Genomic DNA, 21,269 nt, shown 5'->3' with positions numbered 1-21,269 from the left:
CACGCCTCTGTTCTCACTTGCCCTCACAAAGCTGTATAAAATCCACAGCCATGCTTGAATAATGAGATGGACAGAAATGGCCAGAGAGAGGCTGCACAAACTTGGAGACCTGAGTTTGAATCCCCAGCACCCATATAAAAATCTGAGTGTGACCGCCTGTGTGAGTCATAGCAAGCAGAAACAGGAGGACCCTTGTCAACCTAGCTCCAGGTTCCGTGAGAGACCCTGTCTAGTAGGAATAAGCGGAGAATGATAGAACAGGACAACCAATGTCTGTCCCTGACTTCCACATGTACACACATGTGCACACACACCTGCACACACACCTGCACACACAGCTGCACACACACCTGCACACACAGCTGCACACACACCTGCACATACACCACACACACCATCATAATAGAAGAAAAACAAGATTGGTCAGAAATTTCAGAATAGGAGGAGGAGGCAGATTTTTTTTTCCACTTCTAGAATGTGGTTAGCACCTTAGCTGGCCCTAATGTCCCTTCTCAGTGGGTCACCCTAAGGCCTATGGAGCCTGGAGGTTTGGGTGTGGAGAAAGATGGTCCAGAGAGAATTCCCATCACCCACCTCCCTGACCCTGGATCCACTACAGACCCAGAAGGTAATCTTCAGGGGGTGCTGGGATCATATAAATCACCCCCTACTCAGGGAAAGAACCACAGCCCTGGTTTCCCATGGCTCTGTTGCTTGCTACACCACTGCAGACCACACCGGGTCTGGGACCATGTAGTATAGTTTGTTGTGCTCTTGAGTCCGGATAGTTTGTCTCTATCACTTCAAGTTTCTGCATCATGAACACTGTGCTCTGCTTTGGAAAGAGGTATGGTTCTCAAGCAGACTCCTAGTGTGCGTGCGTGTGTGTGTGTGTGTGTGTGTGTGTGTGTGTGCGCGTGCGCGCGCGCGCGCGCGCGCGCGTGCGTGTCCCCAGACACTGAGCTTCAGGGATGCACCTGTCGCCTATCTCTGTTCCTTTGCCCGGTGTTGGGATTACAGGCCCACACCGCTTCGTCTGGCTTTTATATGAATGTTGGGGATCTGGAGTCAGACATTTTACCCATGGAGCCACTGCACCAGCCCCAGGTTCCTGTTAAACCTCAGTACTGTTTCTCTCTAAAGGTGAGACCCAGAATCACCGAAAAAGCAGAAAAACAACACACAACATCTTGACACTATGTTCTTTCAAAAAAGTATTTACTGAGCATTTTCTCTGTCGTACAGTACAAAGCCCCAGGGCTGTGACTGGGATAGAGTGGCCTTCTTACTGAGCTCTCAGCCTGATTACAAAAGACACGTGGTTGGCACCCTAGGGTGCTCAGGCATCTGTGGCCCGAAAGAAGAAAGGAGTGAAGATTCTGGGGATGTCAGCTGAGGGAAACCATCAGTATGTTCCAGAACCTACTGCACAGCTTTGTAGTAGGGTTTGGAGGGGATCTGAACCCCACTATCTGCACACACTATATGTGTGTGTGTCCAAAGGAAGGTCACGCAAGCTGTGCCCAGTCCCTAGGTCTGAAAACGAGTGTCAGATTTACCTCAGACTGCTGCTGGGATCATGCAGAATGTCCTTCTATTTATCAGTATTCAGTCAGGCTCAGTGATGTCATGATGGAGTCTTGCCATAGGAGGAAAAGCCATGGCTTCCCAGGTGAGCATCCCAGCATCTCTGTGTGCCCAGGTTCACGCAGCTACAATCTTTATGCCCACTTTAACCTATGGTGCACAGCCCTCATCTCACCCACGGCAACCTTGGTGAACTGCTAATGCCAATGGCCATGAGAGCCTTCTAAATGCCACTTTGAGCATTCAGAGACTGAGCACATGCTGCCAATGAGACCACAGTGCTTGCCTGAAACTCCTGACCCTCTCCACAGAAGCTGCATATGAAGCGTGACCTCTCGAGCAACCTGTCTGTCATATGGTCCTGGAAACAAGGTCTGCAGCTACCTGCCATCCTCACCCTTTGGCCACCACTGGATTATTTTGGCTGAGGTAGAATCAAATCCTTGACAGTGAGGATAGGCCCTCTGCTCCTGCCCTCATACTGGTTCAAAAGAGATGCTGACTCTTCCCGGGGAAACCAGCCATCAGGTCCTTTCATGATTCTGAATGCTTCAGTGCTGTTCATGAGTTGCCTTTGGGCTAGGGGTGGTGAGCACAGCTCCATTCAGAGGGTTTCCTGGAGAAGAGATGGGGATACTGATGGGGTGAAAGGGGCAGAAGTCAAGGCCTTTGCAACTCCAAGGCAGAATGGCAGAGGAGGGAAGGAGAGTGGGCATTTTCCCACGCAAGGCCTCAGAGAACAAGCTGAAAGAAGTCGTTGCTTGCACAGAATGACCTACGACAGAACTTGCTGGTACTGATTAGGTAGGGTCTGGCCAACCCCAACACAACTGTGCACATGCGCCATGCTGGCTGGTTCCAGCCTTTTGCCAAGACAGGGATGGTCCTTGTTATTCCCAAAGAGAAGCATTGTGATGTTGGCGTGTGCTGTGGACTTCTATCCAATGTAAAGAGTAGGTTTGGATGAGGCTGCTGGGTCCTTGTGAAGTCAACCCCAGGGGTTCTCAGTCTCTTGAGCTATTAGCCCTCATCCTTTTCATATGCCTCAAACAGATGGATTGGCTGCCCAATCTTCATTTATAACATGAACTGCTTTTCTGGCCATCAGTCTGACTGTTCTGTGCCTTGAAGGGCAGCAAACTTCCAGCCTTCCAACTTCCGGCCCTGGGATCAGGCAAGGATTCCTTCATCTCATCCTCCCCCCTTCCTCTCCCCCTCCCCCACGTGCCTGAGCCCCAATGTCTCTACCCCAAATACAATCCTCACGTCAGGACAATAAGGACGAAGACTCTGGTCCTTGGTTCTTGTGAATGAGGTCGTACAGATGCAGCTTCTGCAGAAACACGAGCCTGTCCTGTGGGTGCGCCTGAGCCACGGCTGGCTTGCAAGCCCCCACTTTCAGTTATCCACAAAGAAGTCTGTATCAGGCCAGAAGGCCATGGCAGCATTTTGTAGCATGTGTCAAGAAGCGACTTGCCACTGTTTGCTGTCCAAAGAAAGCCCCAGAATTTCCGGGAGACAGCCGCAGAGGCTTTACTGGACAGCAGGGGCCCAGAATGGTTCAGGATCCCACTGAATCCCTATGCGGTACCTGCTCTGGAGCCCTGGGACTGAGTTGTTGGGGCTGGCTGTCTACAGAGGCACAGGCCTGGGTTCCTAGCCTGGAGGGTTCCAACTTGAGCTGACTCAGGTCCAGGAAAAGATCATGACATCTCTGGTCTTGTGGGCTGGATGTGGAAGAGAAGCCACCGACAGCTGCTCCATCAGGAAGGCCGCTTGTGGGTTTCTTCTGCACAGTGTTGGGACCCCAAGTCTGAGGATTCCAGAAGAGCCCACAACCCCTATCCTTTCTGGGAGAATGGCTGTCTGGATAAATTTGCAAGGCTGCCACATGGGCCACGCAACCTACAAGCATGGGCCCTGGGTCAAGAGCACTTCTCCCATGCCCTGGTCTTACGGGGTCTTGAGCACACCTCAGGTTCCCAGGTGTCCCAAGTTCCTTCTGAGAGCTAGCACGGATGACAGGGTTTGGAGCTTTGCTTTTCCCAGAAACGCCTGTTGCCATGGCAGCTACAGAGGATGATTGGCCTTCAGAAAGGTCTTGTGTTCCTTCCTCTAGAGAGTCATCCTTAGACAGGACAGTAATAGACTTTGCAGGCTCCCTTTGGACCTCATGCTCTCTTACAAGCAAGTCTTTGGTTCCTGGGTGTGCCCAGGGTGCCTGTCTGCTGGGTGCCAAGGATGTCATGGCCTTGCCCATATCTAAGGCCTGGCTTTCCCTGCCTTCTAGACTCTCTGTTGGTGCCCTGAGGACTCCATGGGGGTCAGGTGGAGCAACAGGCTCCCTAAGGACAAGAGCAGGGGCAGTGGCAGGGGCAGGGGCAGGAGCAGGGGCAGGGGCGGGTGGGGTCCGGCGCAGCCAGTTGACAATGCCCATGGTGATGGCAAGTTCTGTGTCACAGAGCTTCAGCAGACATTCCTTGCCCTTCCAGGTACTCTGCAGGAATCCCTGACTGAGTAAGTCAGGGCCTGGCGCTGGGGCCAGGTTCTCCTCAGCTCCCACGTGGAAGCTACACATTGACAGCGGAGTCCCCAGGGCAGGTCCTGAAAGACTCTCAGACACACACAGGTCATCATCTAGGATGGGGCCAGCAGGGGCCTCGCTGGGGTCATAGAAGAGTTCATAGAGGGCATCCCCACTGTAGCTGTCCCTGGGGAAAGTGGCCGCAGGTGTCCCTGGGCTGGCAGCTTCCTTTTTCTCCTCCTCTAGGCCAGGTGAGAAGGAGTCATAGTAGCCTTCGTCACTTGTGGACACAGATTCTGGCTGTTCACTTTTGGGGGTACCTGTGTCTATGGAGCTGGCTTTGGAGCCACTGGGAGGACCCCTGCAAGGCAGCAAGGGCAGTTCAGCTAACCCACAGGTATCTAACCTGGGCGGGTCTGCGTCTGTCCCCTGGGGACTCACCAGCCATGGGCTCAGCAGGGCACGCTGCTGCTGCTTCACGGAGCGATTCACGTTATCCCAGAACTTGGTGAAGTCTGATGCTTCGTTCTGGGCAGGAGATGCCAGCTGTTCCATGCTATCCTGCGAGGGACCCCGGGGAGTCTTGCTATCCAGAGCCTGGGGTGAGTGGGCTGGGCTCTCCGGACCTTCTTTCATCTCCACAGACGGCACAGAGCTTCCGTCTGCAAAGATCTCCCCACAACCTGTCAGCGAATCGAAGCTTTTGAGTGAGGCCACGTCCTCACACAGGGTGCTGCAGAGGTCAAAGGGTGTGTCCGGCAGAAACTCACTGTCAGACAGATCCTGGCATAGGCTGTCCAGCCCCAGCCCCTCACCCATGGAGAGGAACAATTTGCCTTGCTCTGCCCCAACACCCAGTGGGACCTCAGGGGATGACAAGCTCTTCCCCTTGGATGATAGTGAGGCCAAGTTCTCAGTCTTGCTTCTGCGGATGTGAAATAGGTTTCGAAAGCACTTCTTGGGCCTCTTCAGGGAAATCCTTTTCCTTGGGATGCTCTTAGCCACAGCCGGCACGAAGGGCATCTGGGGCACAAAGTGGCGGTAGTCAATCATACGCTGACCCCCAGGGGTCTCTGGGAAGCTCACGCTCCCCACCATCTGTCCTGTGGCGGCGGCTGCCTTCGCGGCCCCTGGTACACTGTCGTGAGTCTTGCTCTTGCGCACCAACTTGAAGGTGGTTTCGCAGACGGGTGTGGGACCCCCTTCAGGATCAGATGGTATCTCTTTGTCAGGGCACTGGCCATACCCTTGAATGCAGGGAGAAGTCTGGGAGCTCTTCTCACTGTGGGATCTCTGTTGCCCTCCCAGTGAGAGTGACCAAGGGCCTGTGTCCTCCTTGGCTGGTGCAGAGGCTTCTGGGTCTATGAGTTTCTCGTGGGAAATCTGCACGCTAGATTTGATGAAGGTCTTTCCCCTCCTCAGCTCCATGTTGCCAGTGTTCTTGCCACTGTGGAGGAAGGTAGCGGGGAGTTAGTATTGGGGATGATGGCCCCAATTGAGCTCTGCATTTTTCTTTGCTTCCCTCCCTGCCTCTCCCCTCCCCTTCAACCTTCTCCCCAGGTCCCCATGCTCCTAGTTTACACAGGAGATCCAAGACCTGTCTTAAGGGAGAAGAATCTGGTGGTTTAGAACATGCTGCCCTTATGGTAAATGTGCAGAGGACCCCAGCAAGAAATGGCGAAGTCAAAGCATGGCTGAGGAGCCTCTGAGCTCTTTCCCTAATCCCAGCAGAAACTTTCTCTGCCTGTCCCATCTCCTTTCGTTGGCAGTAGCCTGAAGGTCAGCCTCCGTCAGTCTGTCATGATACCAAAGCCGAATTCCTCCCCCCTCTGGGATTGCTCTGGCATCATCCCTTGCATTAGTTCACCCCAGTCCCAGCCTGTGAGGGGGGCTGCAGCAGGTTCAAGGTCTGCGGATATTCAGCCCTGGAAACTGCTCCCAAAGATGCATGCTGGTTGCCTCCAGATGGCTGCATGACAGCCATCAGCTGACAGTCAAGGCTGGCCAGAGTCCCTGAAGTGCCCCTGCAGGCAGCTCGGAGTGGGCAGAGGGCCTGCCTCCGCTTGGCTGCCAAAGCCAGCATCACAGGGACTCACGGGCAAGCTGACTGAGCTCTTGCCACCTGCTCACACCTGTGGGTAGCACTTCCTCCCCTGCAGGTGACATCTGGGACTTTTGGCTGGGGAACAAGATGAAAAGTAGTCTTCAGGGGCAAAAGAGCCACACAGCCTAGGCTTGGCTCTTCTCCTACTTGACTCCTCTAGGCACAGAACACCAGCTCTTGGCCCAGTGCCTCAGGCACCATGTTGGCTGTTCAGCCTACTGGGAGATGGCATGGCACCGTGCCTCAGGCACCATGGTGGCTGTTCAGCTTGAGGGAGTTGGCAAGTACCCAAGCCTCTCCTACCCAGAACCTGCAGATTTCTGCTCCAAACATCCCACCCCAGACATTCCTTTATGGGTCTCTTGGAGTCCGGCACACATGGCAGAGTGATTGTTACGCAGGGCCTGGAACTTGCACTTTGGCAACATCCTCCTAACCAAGCAGAAAACTTGACCAATAAGCCGGTATGGGACAAATTACTGCAGGCATCACTTTACAGAGTATAAATTCAGGGGCTGGGGAAGCGGCCTAGAGCTTAAGAGCACTTGCTGCTCCCTCGGAGGTGTGGTTCCCAGCATCCACACTAGAGCGTTCACAGCTGCCTATCACTCCTAGCTCTGGGTCAGGGTCGGCAGGATATGACCTCCTCTTCTGGCCTCTTTCGGTGTCTGCGCTCACATGCACGTGCTCATATATACACACATTAAAAACAAAAGAAATCTTTTTTTTTTTTAAATTCAGCTTCAGAAAAGCCAATTAATTGACCCGTTGGTGATAAGGCTGGGACTTGAACCTGTGAACCAATGGCTCAAGATCTCTACCTCCCTCTACTTCATCCCTCATCACTCAGTAGCCCAAGCTGGCCTTGAATTTGTCATGCTCCTGCCTCAGCCTCTGGAGTGCTGGGATTACAGGTTATACACTACCACATCCCACTAAAACTATCTTTTATGAGAAACCTTAAAATGGAGTAATAAATGTGTTCTCATGAGGAATTTTGGAAAATAAGACGAAGGTGAAAGCTGCCAGCTGCAAGGGCAACTCGTCCAAATTTAGAAAGATTCTAATTGAAAGCAGTGTAATCTTAATGGAGATATTCATAATGACCTATCAGCTCATTCGTGCCGTTCAGTGTTTGGGGGCCTACTTGAGTTACTGTGCCCTGGAAAATAGCTCCATCCGGCCACCATCAAGACTGCTTCACTGTTTGTAAAACTTCACACCTAGAAGAATTAAACCGTTTGGACAGAGATCTCTTTCAGTCAAACTACTGCTTTCCAGCTCTCAGAGCAACCAACTGAGCTCAGATCAGGAAAAGGTGGACAGTTCGTTCCATTCTGAACTTACAGCGTGGTCCCTCCACTATGATAACACAAAGACTGGACTCCAAGGATGCTCTGAATGTAATCGCACTCTACATACAGTAAGAACAAGTGGTAAAGTTGGTAACAGTGCACCAGAGGCATCAGTACTGGGGTGTGACCTGTTGCTTCGGTCACTTCTCCCGTTAAAATGTTTAATCCAGCCTGTCTCTTTGGAAACGTGGGTGGAAGGCGAGATGCCTGGTGGGAGGAGGGCTGGGCAGTCGCCTTCCACCACAGCTTTCATAGCAGAGTGGGGTTTATTCAGACAGCCAGATGCTATGCCAGCACTGCCTGGGGGCGAAGGCTAAATGTACGTAGGTTCTCAGTCGGAAAATGCACACTTGGTTTTTGTAACCCTGTGGCTAACAGCCTGTCAGTAGGAATTCATGACATGTCCTTCTTCCATACATGCCATCTCTCCGTCTCTCTTCCCAAGGGTCTTCTCCTTCGTGATCTGCAGAGCTCAGCCACCACTGATCTTTTTATTCTAGTGCTTGGCATTGCTCTAGAACAAGGTTTAAAGTTTGCTAAAGCCCAGCACTTCAACTGTAGCAGACAGATGTATGCAGTATTGCACACTTTGTGTGTGTGTGTGTATGTGTGTGTGTGTGTGCGTGTGTTTGGCTTGGGGAGTGATATTTTGTGGGCATGGGGATCTGAGGTCAACTTCCGGTGCCACTCCTCAGGAACCGTCCTCTTTGCTCTTGAAACAGTCTCCCACTGGGACCCAGAGCCTGCCAAGCAAACGAGGCTGACCCTTGACAGTGAGCCCCAAGGTCCATCTGTCTTCCTAAGTGCTGGAATTTGGAGGGCATACCGCCATGACTGACGTTTTATATGATTCTTGGGGACTGAACTCGGGTCTCCACATTTGCATGGAAATTTGAACAAAAGTTGTATCACTCATTTGCGCGAGTGTACGCGTGTGCTCCAAAACACCATGATGTGTGTACAGAGGTCAGAGGGCAATCTGCAGTGTCTGTTCTCTCCTTCCACTGTCTGGGTCACAGGAATCCAACTCGGATCACCAGGCTCAGTGGCAAGTGCTTATAGCCACTGACTTATCCTGGAGGCCCCCATAGCAAGTTCTTTCCTGACCGAGTTTTCTCCCCAATCTCCAGGAACAGTCTTTAAGGCTCAGAGCTTCAACTCACATGATACTGCTTATTTAAATGAAGCATTTTAAATATTTGAAACACCTTGACCATACATTTCATTTGATGAAATATCACACATTTCCGTTTCCTAATTAAGATGCCAGTCAGACATTTTAATTCTACAAATGCAATTTATCCTGATAATTTTCTAAGACAAGCCCCAACCGCACTAAAGCTATGATGAGCCTTCAAACTCCATGAGATCAGAAACCATGCAGTGTGTTTATTTAAGCAGTTCTGTTCCAGGGATGTGCTGTTTAAATAAAACCTAAAAAACAGCAGAAGGCATTCAGTCAAAAAAATACAGGTTGCATATCCCAGCCAGTGAACACACCCTGCACAAGGCCCCAAGGACAAGGGAAAGAGACATTTAAATGTCTAAAAGTAGATGCAGTGATCAGGACAGCAAGCAATGGGACCAAGCCAGGAGACTAGTCAGGAGACCATATCTGACCTGGGTCCCAGGAAGGAGCTACAGGTGAAAATGGAAAACCAGGGTGGAGGCCAAGGGGAGGATGGATTGGAAACCAACTATCCCAGAGGCCAGCAGAAAGGCGGCCACAGAGATGCTAATGTCTGCTGCTGGTGTTCAGCACACCAGGACAAGAATTTACAACAAAATGAACATTCCATGAAGTGACCCCTCTAGATATAATTTTAGATCAGCTATCTAGGATTTTCTTATCCCCTTCGAAGATAATTCTGTGCCTTTCTTTCCGTGTGTGTGTGTGTGTGTGTGTGTGTGTGTGTGTGTGTGTGTTGTGAAAATATTATAGAGTAAAATTAAAAACAAACCCTCCAGGGGACTACATGGCCAGTACTTTTGGTATTTGAAATGCCTCTCCCGTGTCTGTCCCCGCCCCCACCCCATACCCCCCCACCCCCAAGTCACAGCAGACAGTGAACTACAAAGAGGTGTTTAAGGAAGAGCAGGCCTAAGTGAGGTACCTTGCCCAGTGACTTCCCTGGGTTTTGGACTGGGTAGTGGAGGCTAGGGGGCAGTAGTTTGTTTCCGTGGCAGTATGCCTTGTTGCTGGCCTGGTGAAGGCCTAAGTGAGATGAAAAAGCTCTAATGTTCTGGGATGGGGGTGGGGTGGGTAATAAAGCAGAAATAGAATCTGCGGTGAGAGCCACCCACTCCCACACTAGGGAGACAATGGGCCCTTTGGGTGGAGGTCCTGGCTCACCTCCTCTGAGGAAGCCCCTGCCAAGTGGACATATGAACCACTATCATCTTACTCCTTCTTCCCCAGACCCCTCGTCCGTGGTGACAGGGTTTTCCCGATTACCTAAACCAGTCACCACGCTCAGCCCCCAGGCCCCGCGAATCCTCGCTGAGCGCCGCGGAGTGGAGGGAGTGCCCATCGTGGCCCCTTCTCTCAGCCGTCCATCGCAGAAAGCGCTCAAACATTCCCCGGTCCCCCCAGTTCCCAATGAGGACGGGCGAGGCTGGGACCGACGCAGTCTCTTGGGGCCCCGGCCACTTACCGCTGAGGCTCGGGAGTGTCGCAGGGCGCGGCCGCGCCCGAACCAGGCAGCGAGTGCGCGCCCGAGCCTAGCGTCAGCACCACGGCCAGCTCCAGGCTCCGCGCAGCCGTGGGGGGCGGGCCTCCGGGCACCCGCGCGCCCAGCAGCCCCGGCTTCTCCGCGCTCCGGAGGGCGGGGACGGGAGGACGCTGCCGACTTGCGAAGGAGTGCGAGGGGACTCAGCCGCCACTGCGCCGCCGCCACCCAGAACGGCTCGGCTTGCTGGCTTTGTTCTTGTTCTCTCTAGCTCTCTCCCTCTGCCCACTCAGCCGCTCCCCTAATGCTGTGGGTTTTGCATCCCTAAAGCCCTGTTGCCCCCAGCCTGGGGGTCCCACATCCCAAGAGACTACAGGTGTGGGTGCCCCGCCCCCCTGCATCCCGGAGGTCCAGGGAGGGTTGACTCCCGCTGTCTCCAAAAGGCAACGTCACAGGCAGCCTCTCCAGCATTCTTACTCAAGATTCAGGATTCTGAGGCTTGGAAGAAGGGGCAAACCAGTGCCTGGAGGCAAAGTGGGCTATTCCAGAATCTTCCTTATGTACCCTTCTTGGAGCTGATTACATTACATTATGACCAAGAATGAAAGAGGCGTTTCCCTTCCACTCACTGTGTGGTCTGCAGGTGCTGTCCCCTGCTGCAGCCTTGATGACAAACAATCGTTGTGGGGAGCCCCTTCCGCAGAGCTGAGGACAAGCGTCAGCAGGCTGGGCCCAGTGTCCAGGGCTAGGAGATAAAGGGTGGAGCAAACTCCACTATGGTTTAGGTCATCTTGTCGCCCTCCCCAGTGGAGTCAGGAGTGGGGAGCGCACGGCTAGTGTTTGTGAAAGGCTGATGTTAACAGGGTGCTAGCCGCAGTGAGCACAGACAGAAAGAGCAATCGCAGAAGAATCAGTTAGGTTTGGGCTGAGGACCAGGGAATAAGAGGAGCTGGTGATTGACAAGGGCCACGCCTTTCCTTGAGCCAGCAGGCTCCCTCTCTGTCCTACATATGAAAAGCCCCAGTATCCAAGGTGTTCCAGCCTTGGTCTACACACACCTCCCTTAAGTGTGCGGTGTACGCTTATCTTCGTGTGGATGGATGGGTGCACATTTGGGTGAGTTGCATATGCCTGCCCGTGGAGGTCAAAGGCTAAGTGTCTTCCTCAAGGACTCTGCGTTGTTACTGTTTTGGAACATGGTCTCTCACTGAACCCTGGACAAGAGTTCATGCATTAATAAATGAGCCCCACAGATCACCCCATTGCCCACTGCCACCACACCCCCAGCCATGGAGTTACAGACCTGCGTGTGGCACCTGGCTTTGCCGTGGGTGCTGGAGATTCTAGCTCAGATCCTCATACTTGCGTGGCAGGCACTTAAATGGCTGAGCTGTCCCCCAAACCTTCTATATCTGCACTGTGATTGTAACCATGTTCTCTCTTTTCTTTTCTGGCACTGGTTACCTGGTTACTCGACTGTCCTGAGAGCCAGTTTTCTGGCCATACTCCTTTCAGACTCCCCATGATGGGAGTCCAAAAGAGCCAGAAGTCTATGGCACGAGTGGGGTCAGCTGCATTAGTGGAGTTACAGGGTCCAGATCTGCAGCCATGAGGAGCCCCACATCTAAGGGGTTTGAGGGGAAAAGGAGCGAACTCCATACTGTTGCAGAAGGCTGGCAGAGTTGGAACTGTCTGTCAGAAGCAAGCTTCAGGAGTCCGGGTCTGGAGTAGATGGTTGGAGGGGAGGAGGAACCATGATACTAGGAATGGGCAAGAAGAGAAGTTTTCTAGTCCTTGGAAGAGACCCACACAGAAGGATGACCTCTCCAACTCTAAATAAACTAGGATTAGAGACACTAACAGATGGGGTGACTTATTGCTACAAGTGGTTCCTTTCTTATTTTATTACAGTTTATACTTTTCTACAGTATTTTAAACAATAAACAATTTTTTTATTTTTTTGGTGTGTATGCACATTCATGTGTGTGCAGGTACAATGAACATGATTAGGGGTGTGTAGAGGCCAGAGGTCAATGTGGTTATCATTTCTCAGATACCGGTCAGCTTAATTTTGAGCAAGGAAGTCTCACTGAAACCTAGGGCTGGCAGATTTGGTTAGGTGATCTGGCCAATGAGCTTCAGGGATCCATCTGTCTCCAATTCACCAGCATTAGGACATTAGTATTACAAGACATCTCCCCCAGCATAGGCTCATGCATCATGCACGTGCATATGTGTGTGTGTGCGCACACACACACACATGCATGCATGTACTTCCCACGCCTTGCTTCTTACTTCAGAGCTGGGAATTGAACTCAGGTCCTCACGTTTGACTGGTAAACACTTTACTCACTAAGCACTGAGCTGTCTCCCCAGTCTTCATAAATTTTAGCTGGTTCTTTAATCACAAAAACTAAATAAGTAAACGTTTAAACAAAAGTAAAGAAAATAAATGTGTGTGTGCGCACACACACACACATGCATGCATGTACTTCCCACGCCTTGCTTTTTACTTCAGAGCTGGGAATTGAACTCAGGTCCTCACGTTTGACTGGTAAACACTTTACTCACTAAGCACTGAGCTGTCTCCCCAGTCTTCATAAATTTTAGCTGGTTCTTTAATCACAAAAACTAAATAAGTAAACGTTTAAACAAAAGTAAAGAAAATAAATGTTTACACTGAAATTAGTTTATATGAAAGAGAAGCCATGCACAATTACAGGAAAAAAGTCTGTCTCCATTTTCTTTAATGCCTTGATAAAATTTTGAATTTTCATTGACAGCCCACCTCTGCCTTGGGCTCGAAAGCATCTTATAGTAAAGGCAAACTAGGTCCATTCCTGTTTATGATTAAACCTCTGTTTCTCAAAATTGGACTATGCCCCACCTGTAACCTCAACTACAAATACTTCTATCCTGCCTGTTCTGGGAAACAGCAACCATGGCTTTGTTTCAAAATGCTGTGTAGAACCATCTTGCAATCCTGCCTCTGTATTAAAAGGTTTTATGTCTACCTTGTTATGACTACCTGTTGTTATGACAAACTTGCTATGCCTTCCTTACAGCCCCATCTTTGTGTCAGGAGGGACTAACTTCTGCTCCTGTAACTCACCTATTTTGCCCTCATATGCCCCATTTGGAAACCCCCTACCCCTGAGCTATAAAAACTTTGTCTTCCTTACATCAACACTCACCTCTCTAACCCCGCCTTAGGTGGAGGCAGCCCTTGTACGTGAATAAAAATGCATACTTTAATCAATTTGACCATAATTATTTGGATAAGTGGTCTTACTCCTCACGTCTTCGGGTTTGACATAAATATGTGTGTATTTATTCTTAGGTAACATGCTTTGATGTCATTGAAATGTCTTTACTTAATCTGCACTAAAATATTATAAATAAATTGACATTACACACTGAAATATTTCAGTGTGTATTTAAAATAGTATTTGTATATGAACAATGTCCTTAATGGCATCTGCTATCAAAATCCACACAGCAAAATGGGAATCAGATTAATTAATAATTAGAGAAATATAAATAAATTAGCAATAGCAGATTGGCACAGTGGACTAACTTTTGTGAGTGTAATAATGCTGTTTTTGAAATCTATACATATAGAGACATAAATATGGGAAAATACTAACAACTGGAATTTCAGCCAATTGTTGGCACTTTGTTTTCAATGTTTTCTGTTTTCTCGGGTTCATTATTAAACAGAATATCAATGGCTTTCCACAGTTTTCACAGACTTCAATTCCATAGGCACACGGGCTACACATTATATGGTGAGGATCCTTCTCTGTCTCTTTTTTTTGTTTGTTTGTTTTTTTGTTTTTCGAGACAGGGTTTCTCTGTGGCTTTGGAGCCTGTCCTGGAACTAGCTCTGTAGACCAGGCTGATCTCGAACTCACAGAGATTCTCCTGCCTCTACCTCCCAAGTGCTGGGATTAAAGGCGTGCGCCACCACCGCCCGGCCTCTGTCTCTTTTTTAAACATTTTTTTAATTTATGCCTTGAGAATTCCACATCATGCACCCCAACCCCACTTTTTTCCCAGTCCTTCCATACCTTCCCTCCACTCTTGTAGCCTCCCCCAAGAAAGAAAATAAAAGAAAAAGAAAACATTTTGCTCCTCTCTTTCCCGCCTCTCCATCATATATTCTTTTTTATTTAAATAACATTTTTTTATTTTACATACCAATAGGTTTCCCCTCCCTCCTCTCCTCCCCTTCTCTCCCTTCCTCGTCTGCTCCCTCCCCATCCACTCCTTCTCCATCTCCATTCAGAAAGGGACAGGCCTCCCATGGCCTTGCACAAAGCATGGCACATCAAGCTGAATCACCCCTTAAGCAGAAGCAGGCCAAGTAATTCAGCATGGGGAACAGGTTACCAAAAGCCTGCTAAACACCACAGAGAGGTCCTGCTCTCACTGTTAGAAGCCTTACTAAGAGCTTCATGATTGTCACACACGTGCAGAGGGCCTAGGTCTGTCCCATACAGGCTCTCTGACTGTTGGTCCAGCATCCACAAGCTTGGGTCAGCTGTTTCTGTGGGTTCCCCCACCATGGCCTCCCTGGCTGGTACAATTTCCTCCTCCCTTCCACAAGACTCTTGGAGCTCGGCACAGTGCTTGTCTGTTGATCTCTGCCTCTATCTCCATCAGTTACTAGATAGAGTATCTCTGATGTCAGTCAGAGAAGTCACCAATCTGCTTACAAAGTAGATGGACCCATCGCGTATTCTTTTGTCAGAGTGGCCTTGGGAGCTGCAGTGTGTCACACACACAGTATATACTGTCGCTCAAACAGCTTTGCTTACAAATGCTCCTTGCAGTGAGTTGTTGGTGTGGTTCCAGACCTCTGGCTTCTGGACACTATCAATCCCGAACCTTCACCAAAACTTCTTAGCTATCCTGCTCTTGCCCCAAGTCATGGAGCTCCTGCAGCTGTTCCATAGAACCATAGGACAAGTCTCTTTGTATGCTCCAGCAGGTCATAGATGGGGTAGATGTTGGAGTGGACCAACTCAAAGCCCTGGATGTGGGCCTGGGTGGTAGTCCAGGTTTCCACTGGAACCATTTCCAGGCAAGGGTCAAGGCCAGTTTTCCTGTATCCACATCATTGGGACCAGTTCTCCTGAGCGCATGGTAAGGGATGGGTCTGGCTGTCCCATTGGGGTGGTCAGCCAGGTGGCAGCAGTTCTCCCATGGCTGTCAACGGCTGGGGCTCTCCTGTGCTCACACCACTGGGGCCAATCCTTCTGGGAGAGGGAGAAGCTCTCCTGCTGAGGTCACTGGTGAGGGACTAGACCAGTTAGTTCTCCTGCGCCCAGGCCACTGGGGCTAGTGCTCCCATGGCTCCCAGTGATAACACAGGTCATGGACACCATCTCAGACCCTAGCTGTGACAGTACCACAGACCCAGACATGGCTCTCAGCTGCAACTTGGGTTGGATATCAGCATGGCCTCAGTTGACAACCTTGGCCACCCATATCGGCTTGTTCCTCACTACCATGGCATCTTCAATTCTGTCTCACCCCACTTCACCTTCTCTCCCATTTCTCTGTCACACACCTGTCCTGCTGTGGGACAATGGTTTGTACCCTGTCAATTATATTTTAATAAAACGCTGATTGGCCAGTAGCAGGCAGGAAGTGTAGGCGGGACAAGGAGAACAGGAGAATTCTGCAGTACTGTCCCAGCCAGAGAAGGAGCAAGATGTGACTGCCCCACTGAATAAGGGACCTAGCCATGTGGCTAACATAGACAAGAATAATGAGCTAATATAGGTTATAAGAGTTAATAAGAAGGCTGAACTACTAGGCCAATCAGTTTATAACTAATGTAGACCTCTGTGTGATTTCTTTGGGACTGAATGACTGCAGGACAGGGCAGGACAAGAAACCTCAGACAACATATTATTTTTATCAAAGCCAGTCTCTAACAACAGAGCAGGCAAAAGATTCACACAGGAGACCCTGCAGGTCTTGGCTGACATAGGTGTTCCAGAGAGCTGCCACGTTCTTAGGATGGAGGGTTTCTGTGATACTAGCCTCTTTCTTAGCCTCTTCCTGGGGCAGAGGGTCCCAGTATGGAGGACTGCACATGTATTATAAAGTAACACTAGGGGGTACCACTTGCTACTGCTGCTATCTGTCCACCTAGTGTGACCACTCACTGCTACTAAATTCTGAGAAAATAGAAAACCCCTGAGACCAGCATTGAAAACCTTGCCTTCTTCTCTTCTAACCAGGTAGAGCAATAGAACCTTTAGCCAGGTGATTGGTGCCAATGGGAAACATTGATCTATTGCCTGCTAGTCACAAGCATAGCCAAAGCAACATGGTGGTCGTGGGGACCTAGATGCCAACCTGTGGACCCGATGCTACCACCAGTTATAGTACTAGAACAGGATTAAGTTAGAGGATGCCCCGCTGGTGTGTGAGGAAAACCTGGTGTGTGCTCGAACATAGTGTAACAATACAGTAGAGAATGTCTAAAGCTTGTTCTTTTCTTGCCAGGCTGCAAACAGAACAACTGTTCCAGCTGAGGGGGGGATGCACTGTTGCCAAGGTGACACAGACAATGACAGGAATCAATACGATGGGAACAACCTCACTGCAGCTTCAAGATGTTGAACTGCATGAGAGAGCATTCTGAACATAAGGAAACGCAGCTACCGGGACCCACGTGCAGTTTTCCCTGCTTACCTCTTACGTAAGCCGTTTCCTATCCAGTTTTACTGCCATGCAAGATCCCAGCTGGGAGCATGCCCTCACCAGAGTCTGAACTGACCTGTGTGCATTTTCTACGGGGTGGAAACTTCTCTGCTACTATTTCACTTTTGTTTACATTTTGTATAAATATGGCTTTGAGGTCAGAGACATGTGCCTTTTGCCTTTGTAGACTTGTGTGTGTCTACCAGCAGCCTGTGCCCTGGGCTGCCTAAGTGGATGAGGGGGATACTATTTACTGGATATTCACAGAGTCTTCACTTGCTATGGCTTCCGGAGTAAAGGAACAGGAACACCATGACCACGGCAACTACTATAAAGTAAAACATTTAGTTGGGGTGGCTGGCTTACAGGTCAGAGGTTCAGTCCATTATCATCATGGTGGGACATGGTGGCATGCAGACAGACATGGTGCTGGGGAAGAGTTGAGAGTCCTGCATCTTGCAGGCAACATGAAATGGTCTGAGAGTCATACTGAGAAGAGCTTGAGCAAAAGAGACCTCAAAGCCCACCCTCAAAGTGACACATTTCCTCCGATAAGGCCACACCCACTCCAACAAAACCACGCCTCATAATAGTGCCCCTCCCTATGAACTGATGGGGGCCAATGGCATTCAAACTACCACAGCCATGTGCTTTATCCATATCATCTCATCCTGAGGAACCCCAATGAAGATGAGGAAATTATGGTACACGTGTGGCTAATTATGTTCCAGCAAATAAATGGCATAGCAGGAATGTGTCTCACTTTAGAGCTTTATCTTGGTTTTCTCTTCATTGCACTGTGTTCCTGCTACTGTCTCTAGAAGACTCTAGAATCATTAATAATAATAATAATAATAATAATAAGCTAGGACAATATATTAATAATATCTTCACTCCCATCACCATCTCAGGGAACACGTCTTCATCACTATTACACTCTGTCAAAATCATCATTGTCATCCCCATCTTCTGCTCCATCACCAACATCCTCTTCCTCCTCACCACATCAGGACCAGCAAGACTATTACCAGTGCCATCCCTGTGACCGTAGTTAACACCACCACCACAAACACCATCTGCATCACACTGTCAGTTTGCTGCTTCCTCTTTTTCCCTTTTTTCTTCAATCTTAAGCAAATCCTGACAAAACTAAAAATTTCTCCATTTACTTCAATGGTGTAAACATTATATTAAACACAGGATTCTTTGGAAACACCTGAAGGTTTAACATGTCAATACCAAGAGCACAGCAGCAAAGACCTCACAGGATGCTGACACCCATTCCCAGGACGGAGGGAATCCTTGGGGTGGAGGTCTGTGTTCCTCCCAGATACCATACCTGTGGTCACTCCTGGTGTCAGAGAGTTGAGGTACGTGATCCAGGAAGGTTGTCGCCAATTTCCTTTTTCCAAGTTCAGAAGGTCCTTCCAACAGGATGAAAAAAAGCAGAACAGTCAAACTTTCATCCTCTCCCAGTGTTGCAGCCCAGATGTGGGAAAACTTCTGCAAAGAAGAGCTGTGGGACTGGGTGGTGCACAGCTTTAATCCCAGCATGTGGGAGGCAGAGGCAAGTGACGCTCTGAGTTTGAGGCCTGCCTGGTCTACAGAGGGAAACCCTGCTTCAAAAAACAAAAAAGGAAAAAAAAAAGAGGAAAACGGCTCAGGAAAAGCATGCATCCTTCATGAATCCCTTCAGGGCACTGTATTTCCGATGTGTGGAAAAAGAAAAGCAACCTTGTGGGTTCACACAAAGAATTACTCCACCCACAGTGCCACCAAAGCATCCTCACACAGCTCAACAGTCCAGGCTCCAGCTCTTAAAGGCTCTGCATTCATTTGCTTTAGCAATAAACTCCTTGCCTAATGATGTGCTGACTAAGGTTTTTGGTCTCTTTCCAAAGTAAGGTATCACCAAGTCCAGCAGACCGATGGCAGCCTTTGTGGCATACCTCTCATGTCTGTGTAGAGGTACTGAAGAAAGGGGCCGTGCATGGGGTAAGGATGCCGGGCTATTTCCATCACTTCCTTCACAGCTTCCTTCCAATAGGAGAAAGTGCTCCCACCTGACTTCAAAGAAGTTTTATAAATAGGAACATATTTACTGTCTACTCAAAACTTCAGACATGACTTTATTTCCCATCTACTCAAAACTTGCAACTCAGCAGTTTCTGGACTATCAAAGTCTTTCCTTGGTCCCTCTATAACTGTCTTCATGCTCTTCAGACAGGGGGCAGAACAGGCAAAAACCTCATCCATTGCAGGAGAAGCAGGTGAAGCGGGAAGAAGCCTGGACTGACTCTGGCATTGGCCACACGTGTGCACGTGCGCACCCTGGGTTTGGGCAGCAGGTGTGTGGGTGGAGTGGCATGCTGACAACCCTTTCTTTCCCACCAAGATACGTGCTGGGCTTAGCAGGTTATTTTTATTGCCAGTTCCCAGCCGCCTGTATGTGTTAGCTCCCCAGGCAGAGAGCAAGCTATAATTAGAGTTAGTGCTAGGATATGGCATAGCTATAAATAATATGGTCCACACGCGTTCGCTGTAGAGTTGCTGCTTGCACTGGGGTCAGCCAGTTGCCATAGTTTCTCTAGCCTGTCTGCCCATTTCCACTGTAGCCATGAGTGAGGTATGACCACAGGCAATGCCAGCCGCTCTCTTAGTATGTCGCGGGTCTGTAACTTCCCAAGGAGTTATCTGCTGTGCGGTAGATCCTGATCCCACCTGGTCACAGCTGTCATAGCTCCAAGCAAGCACCTCTCCATCAGCTGCTAGAGCCGTCCAACAATGTGAGACATGAGCTAATTCAGTAAACTGCTTGATCAAGAGATTGGTACCAACGTGGATGGGAGCAAATGCCTTGGTTGAGGGTACCATTCCCCAGCTAGCTGTAACCAATATGACCACTTCCTTTTCAGAGCGTGGGAGAAATGGGGACCACTTCCATAACTAAGCTTTTTGATCTTGTTTTCACATAAGGTTTCTTGGGCACCAGTGTATTCTGGTTACTTCCAATTCCTAGAGATGTACTACAGTAGTAACTTTGATCACCTAACTGGCTGCTAATGGTTGCTGAAGACTTTCAGTGAGATGAAAGGGTGACTCCTGGGTATTCAGACAGGACTACAGCTGATAAGGTAAACCTTAGATGGGGGGATGAGAGAGGTCAGGATACCTTCTCTGAAACAAAAGGGAATAGTCCTGTTTGCAAGATTCCCAGAGAATATTCAGGAAAGGAGTACGACCCTAGCCTAGGTTATTATTGTGCAGGCTGCAAGCCTGACTTAGTCCTATTTTAACATTCGATTTGAAAATGTCTCTGTATTTAAAAAGTATTGCCCGTATTGTCAACATTTATAGACAATGTTAATTGTGATCATATTATTGATTTTCTACTGGCCAGAGGCTTCACCCAGACACAAGAACAAGGGACCCATCTCCCTCCCTATATCTCCATAACCTCCCCCCTTTATAACCTGTCTCATACCCACATGGTACATGCCAGGCCAGAACAACAGGACCAAGTGACCGCCGACTGAGATCCCTTAAACTGTGAGCCAGAATGGACCTTTGCTTTATTAAGTTGATTAAGTATTTTGTCCCAGTGACAGAAGGCTGAGAACCACATGGAATGTCTTCAATGCACGAGGCCTGGTACCCTGTTCTCACCCCCTCCTTGCCCACCTTCTCGGTTCTCCATGCTCCAGTTGTCTGGGTCCCTTTCCATTCCTTACCTGGTGGATGACCCTTGTGGCCTTGGGGCTTTTCTCTCTCTCTTTAATCCCTCTGCTTGGTTACATTGTGGCTCAAGTAACTGTTCTTCTGAAATGTTTATTGACCCTCAAGACTCAGGCCCCCTTATCCAGAGTAATAGATTGCCCTCTGCTCCTTTTATAATATTTAAAAAGAAAGTCCCCCCGGGGCTGGAGAGATGGCTCTGTGGTTAAGAGCACTGACTGTTCTTCCAGAGGACCCGGGTTCAATTCCCAGCACCCACATGGCAGCTCACAACTGTCTGAAGATCCAGTTGCAGGGGATCTGACACCTTCACACCAATGCACATAAAATAAAGTTAAATAAAAATATTTTTTTAAAAAAAGAAAGAAAGTCCCCCAACGGCCCATGAGTTACATTGGCTCTGGCAGGCAGGAGGGAGGCAACTGACCTGACTTCAGAGCAACAAGACCCAACGCCATGTCTGCCCACTCTCACTCTTTTATAACACAGTCCTTACACCCTGTTAGAGATCTTAAAAGTGATCTGAGGGGGCTGGAGAGATGGCTCAGAGGTTAAGAGCATTGCCTACTCTTCCA

At 49.4% G+C, this 21,269-nt stretch overlaps 1 protein-coding gene and 1 pseudogene across 1 annotated transcript; both read right to left on the bottom strand.

The window, feature by feature from the left end:
- Positions 1–1,207: 1,207 nt before the first annotated feature.
- Amer3 (APC membrane recruitment protein 3) lies at positions 1,208–10,154 on the bottom strand. The gene is made up of 2 exons (XM_026785780.1): positions 10,026–10,154; positions 1,208–5,558 (listed from the first exon to the last, which is right to left on the bottom strand). The coding sequence occupies exons 1-2, from the start codon at positions 10,145–10,147 to the stop codon at positions 3,149–3,151; spliced, it is 2,532 nt and encodes an 843-aa protein (XP_026641581.1). The 5' UTR covers positions 10,148–10,154; the 3' UTR covers positions 1,208–3,148.
- A 66-nt stretch (positions 10,155–10,220) lies between these two features.
- On the bottom strand, positions 10,221–21,152 carry LOC113457567 (annotated as a pseudogene).
- Positions 21,153–21,269: the final 117 nt, after the last annotated feature.

Source organism: Microtus ochrogaster, linkage group LG2 (assembly GCF_000317375.1).
Source record: "Microtus ochrogaster isolate Prairie Vole_2 linkage group LG2, MicOch1.0, whole genome shotgun sequence".
NCBI lineage: Eukaryota > Metazoa > Chordata > Mammalia > Rodentia > Cricetidae > Microtus > Microtus ochrogaster.
Note: the sequence above shows the minus strand (reverse complement) of the source record. Positions and strands in the feature narration are given on the sequence as shown.

Bases quoted from the DNA above. Each gene is read 5' to 3' on its own strand.
- Amer3 (XM_026785780.1), bottom strand. From the start codon at position 10,147: ATGTTTGAGCGCTTTCTGCGATGGACGGCTGAGAGAAGGGGCCACGAT. The intron at 5,559-10,025 runs GTAATCGGGAAA...CTTCCTCCACAG, and splicing joins GAGCGTGGTGACTGGTTTAG to TGGCAAGAACACTGGCAACA.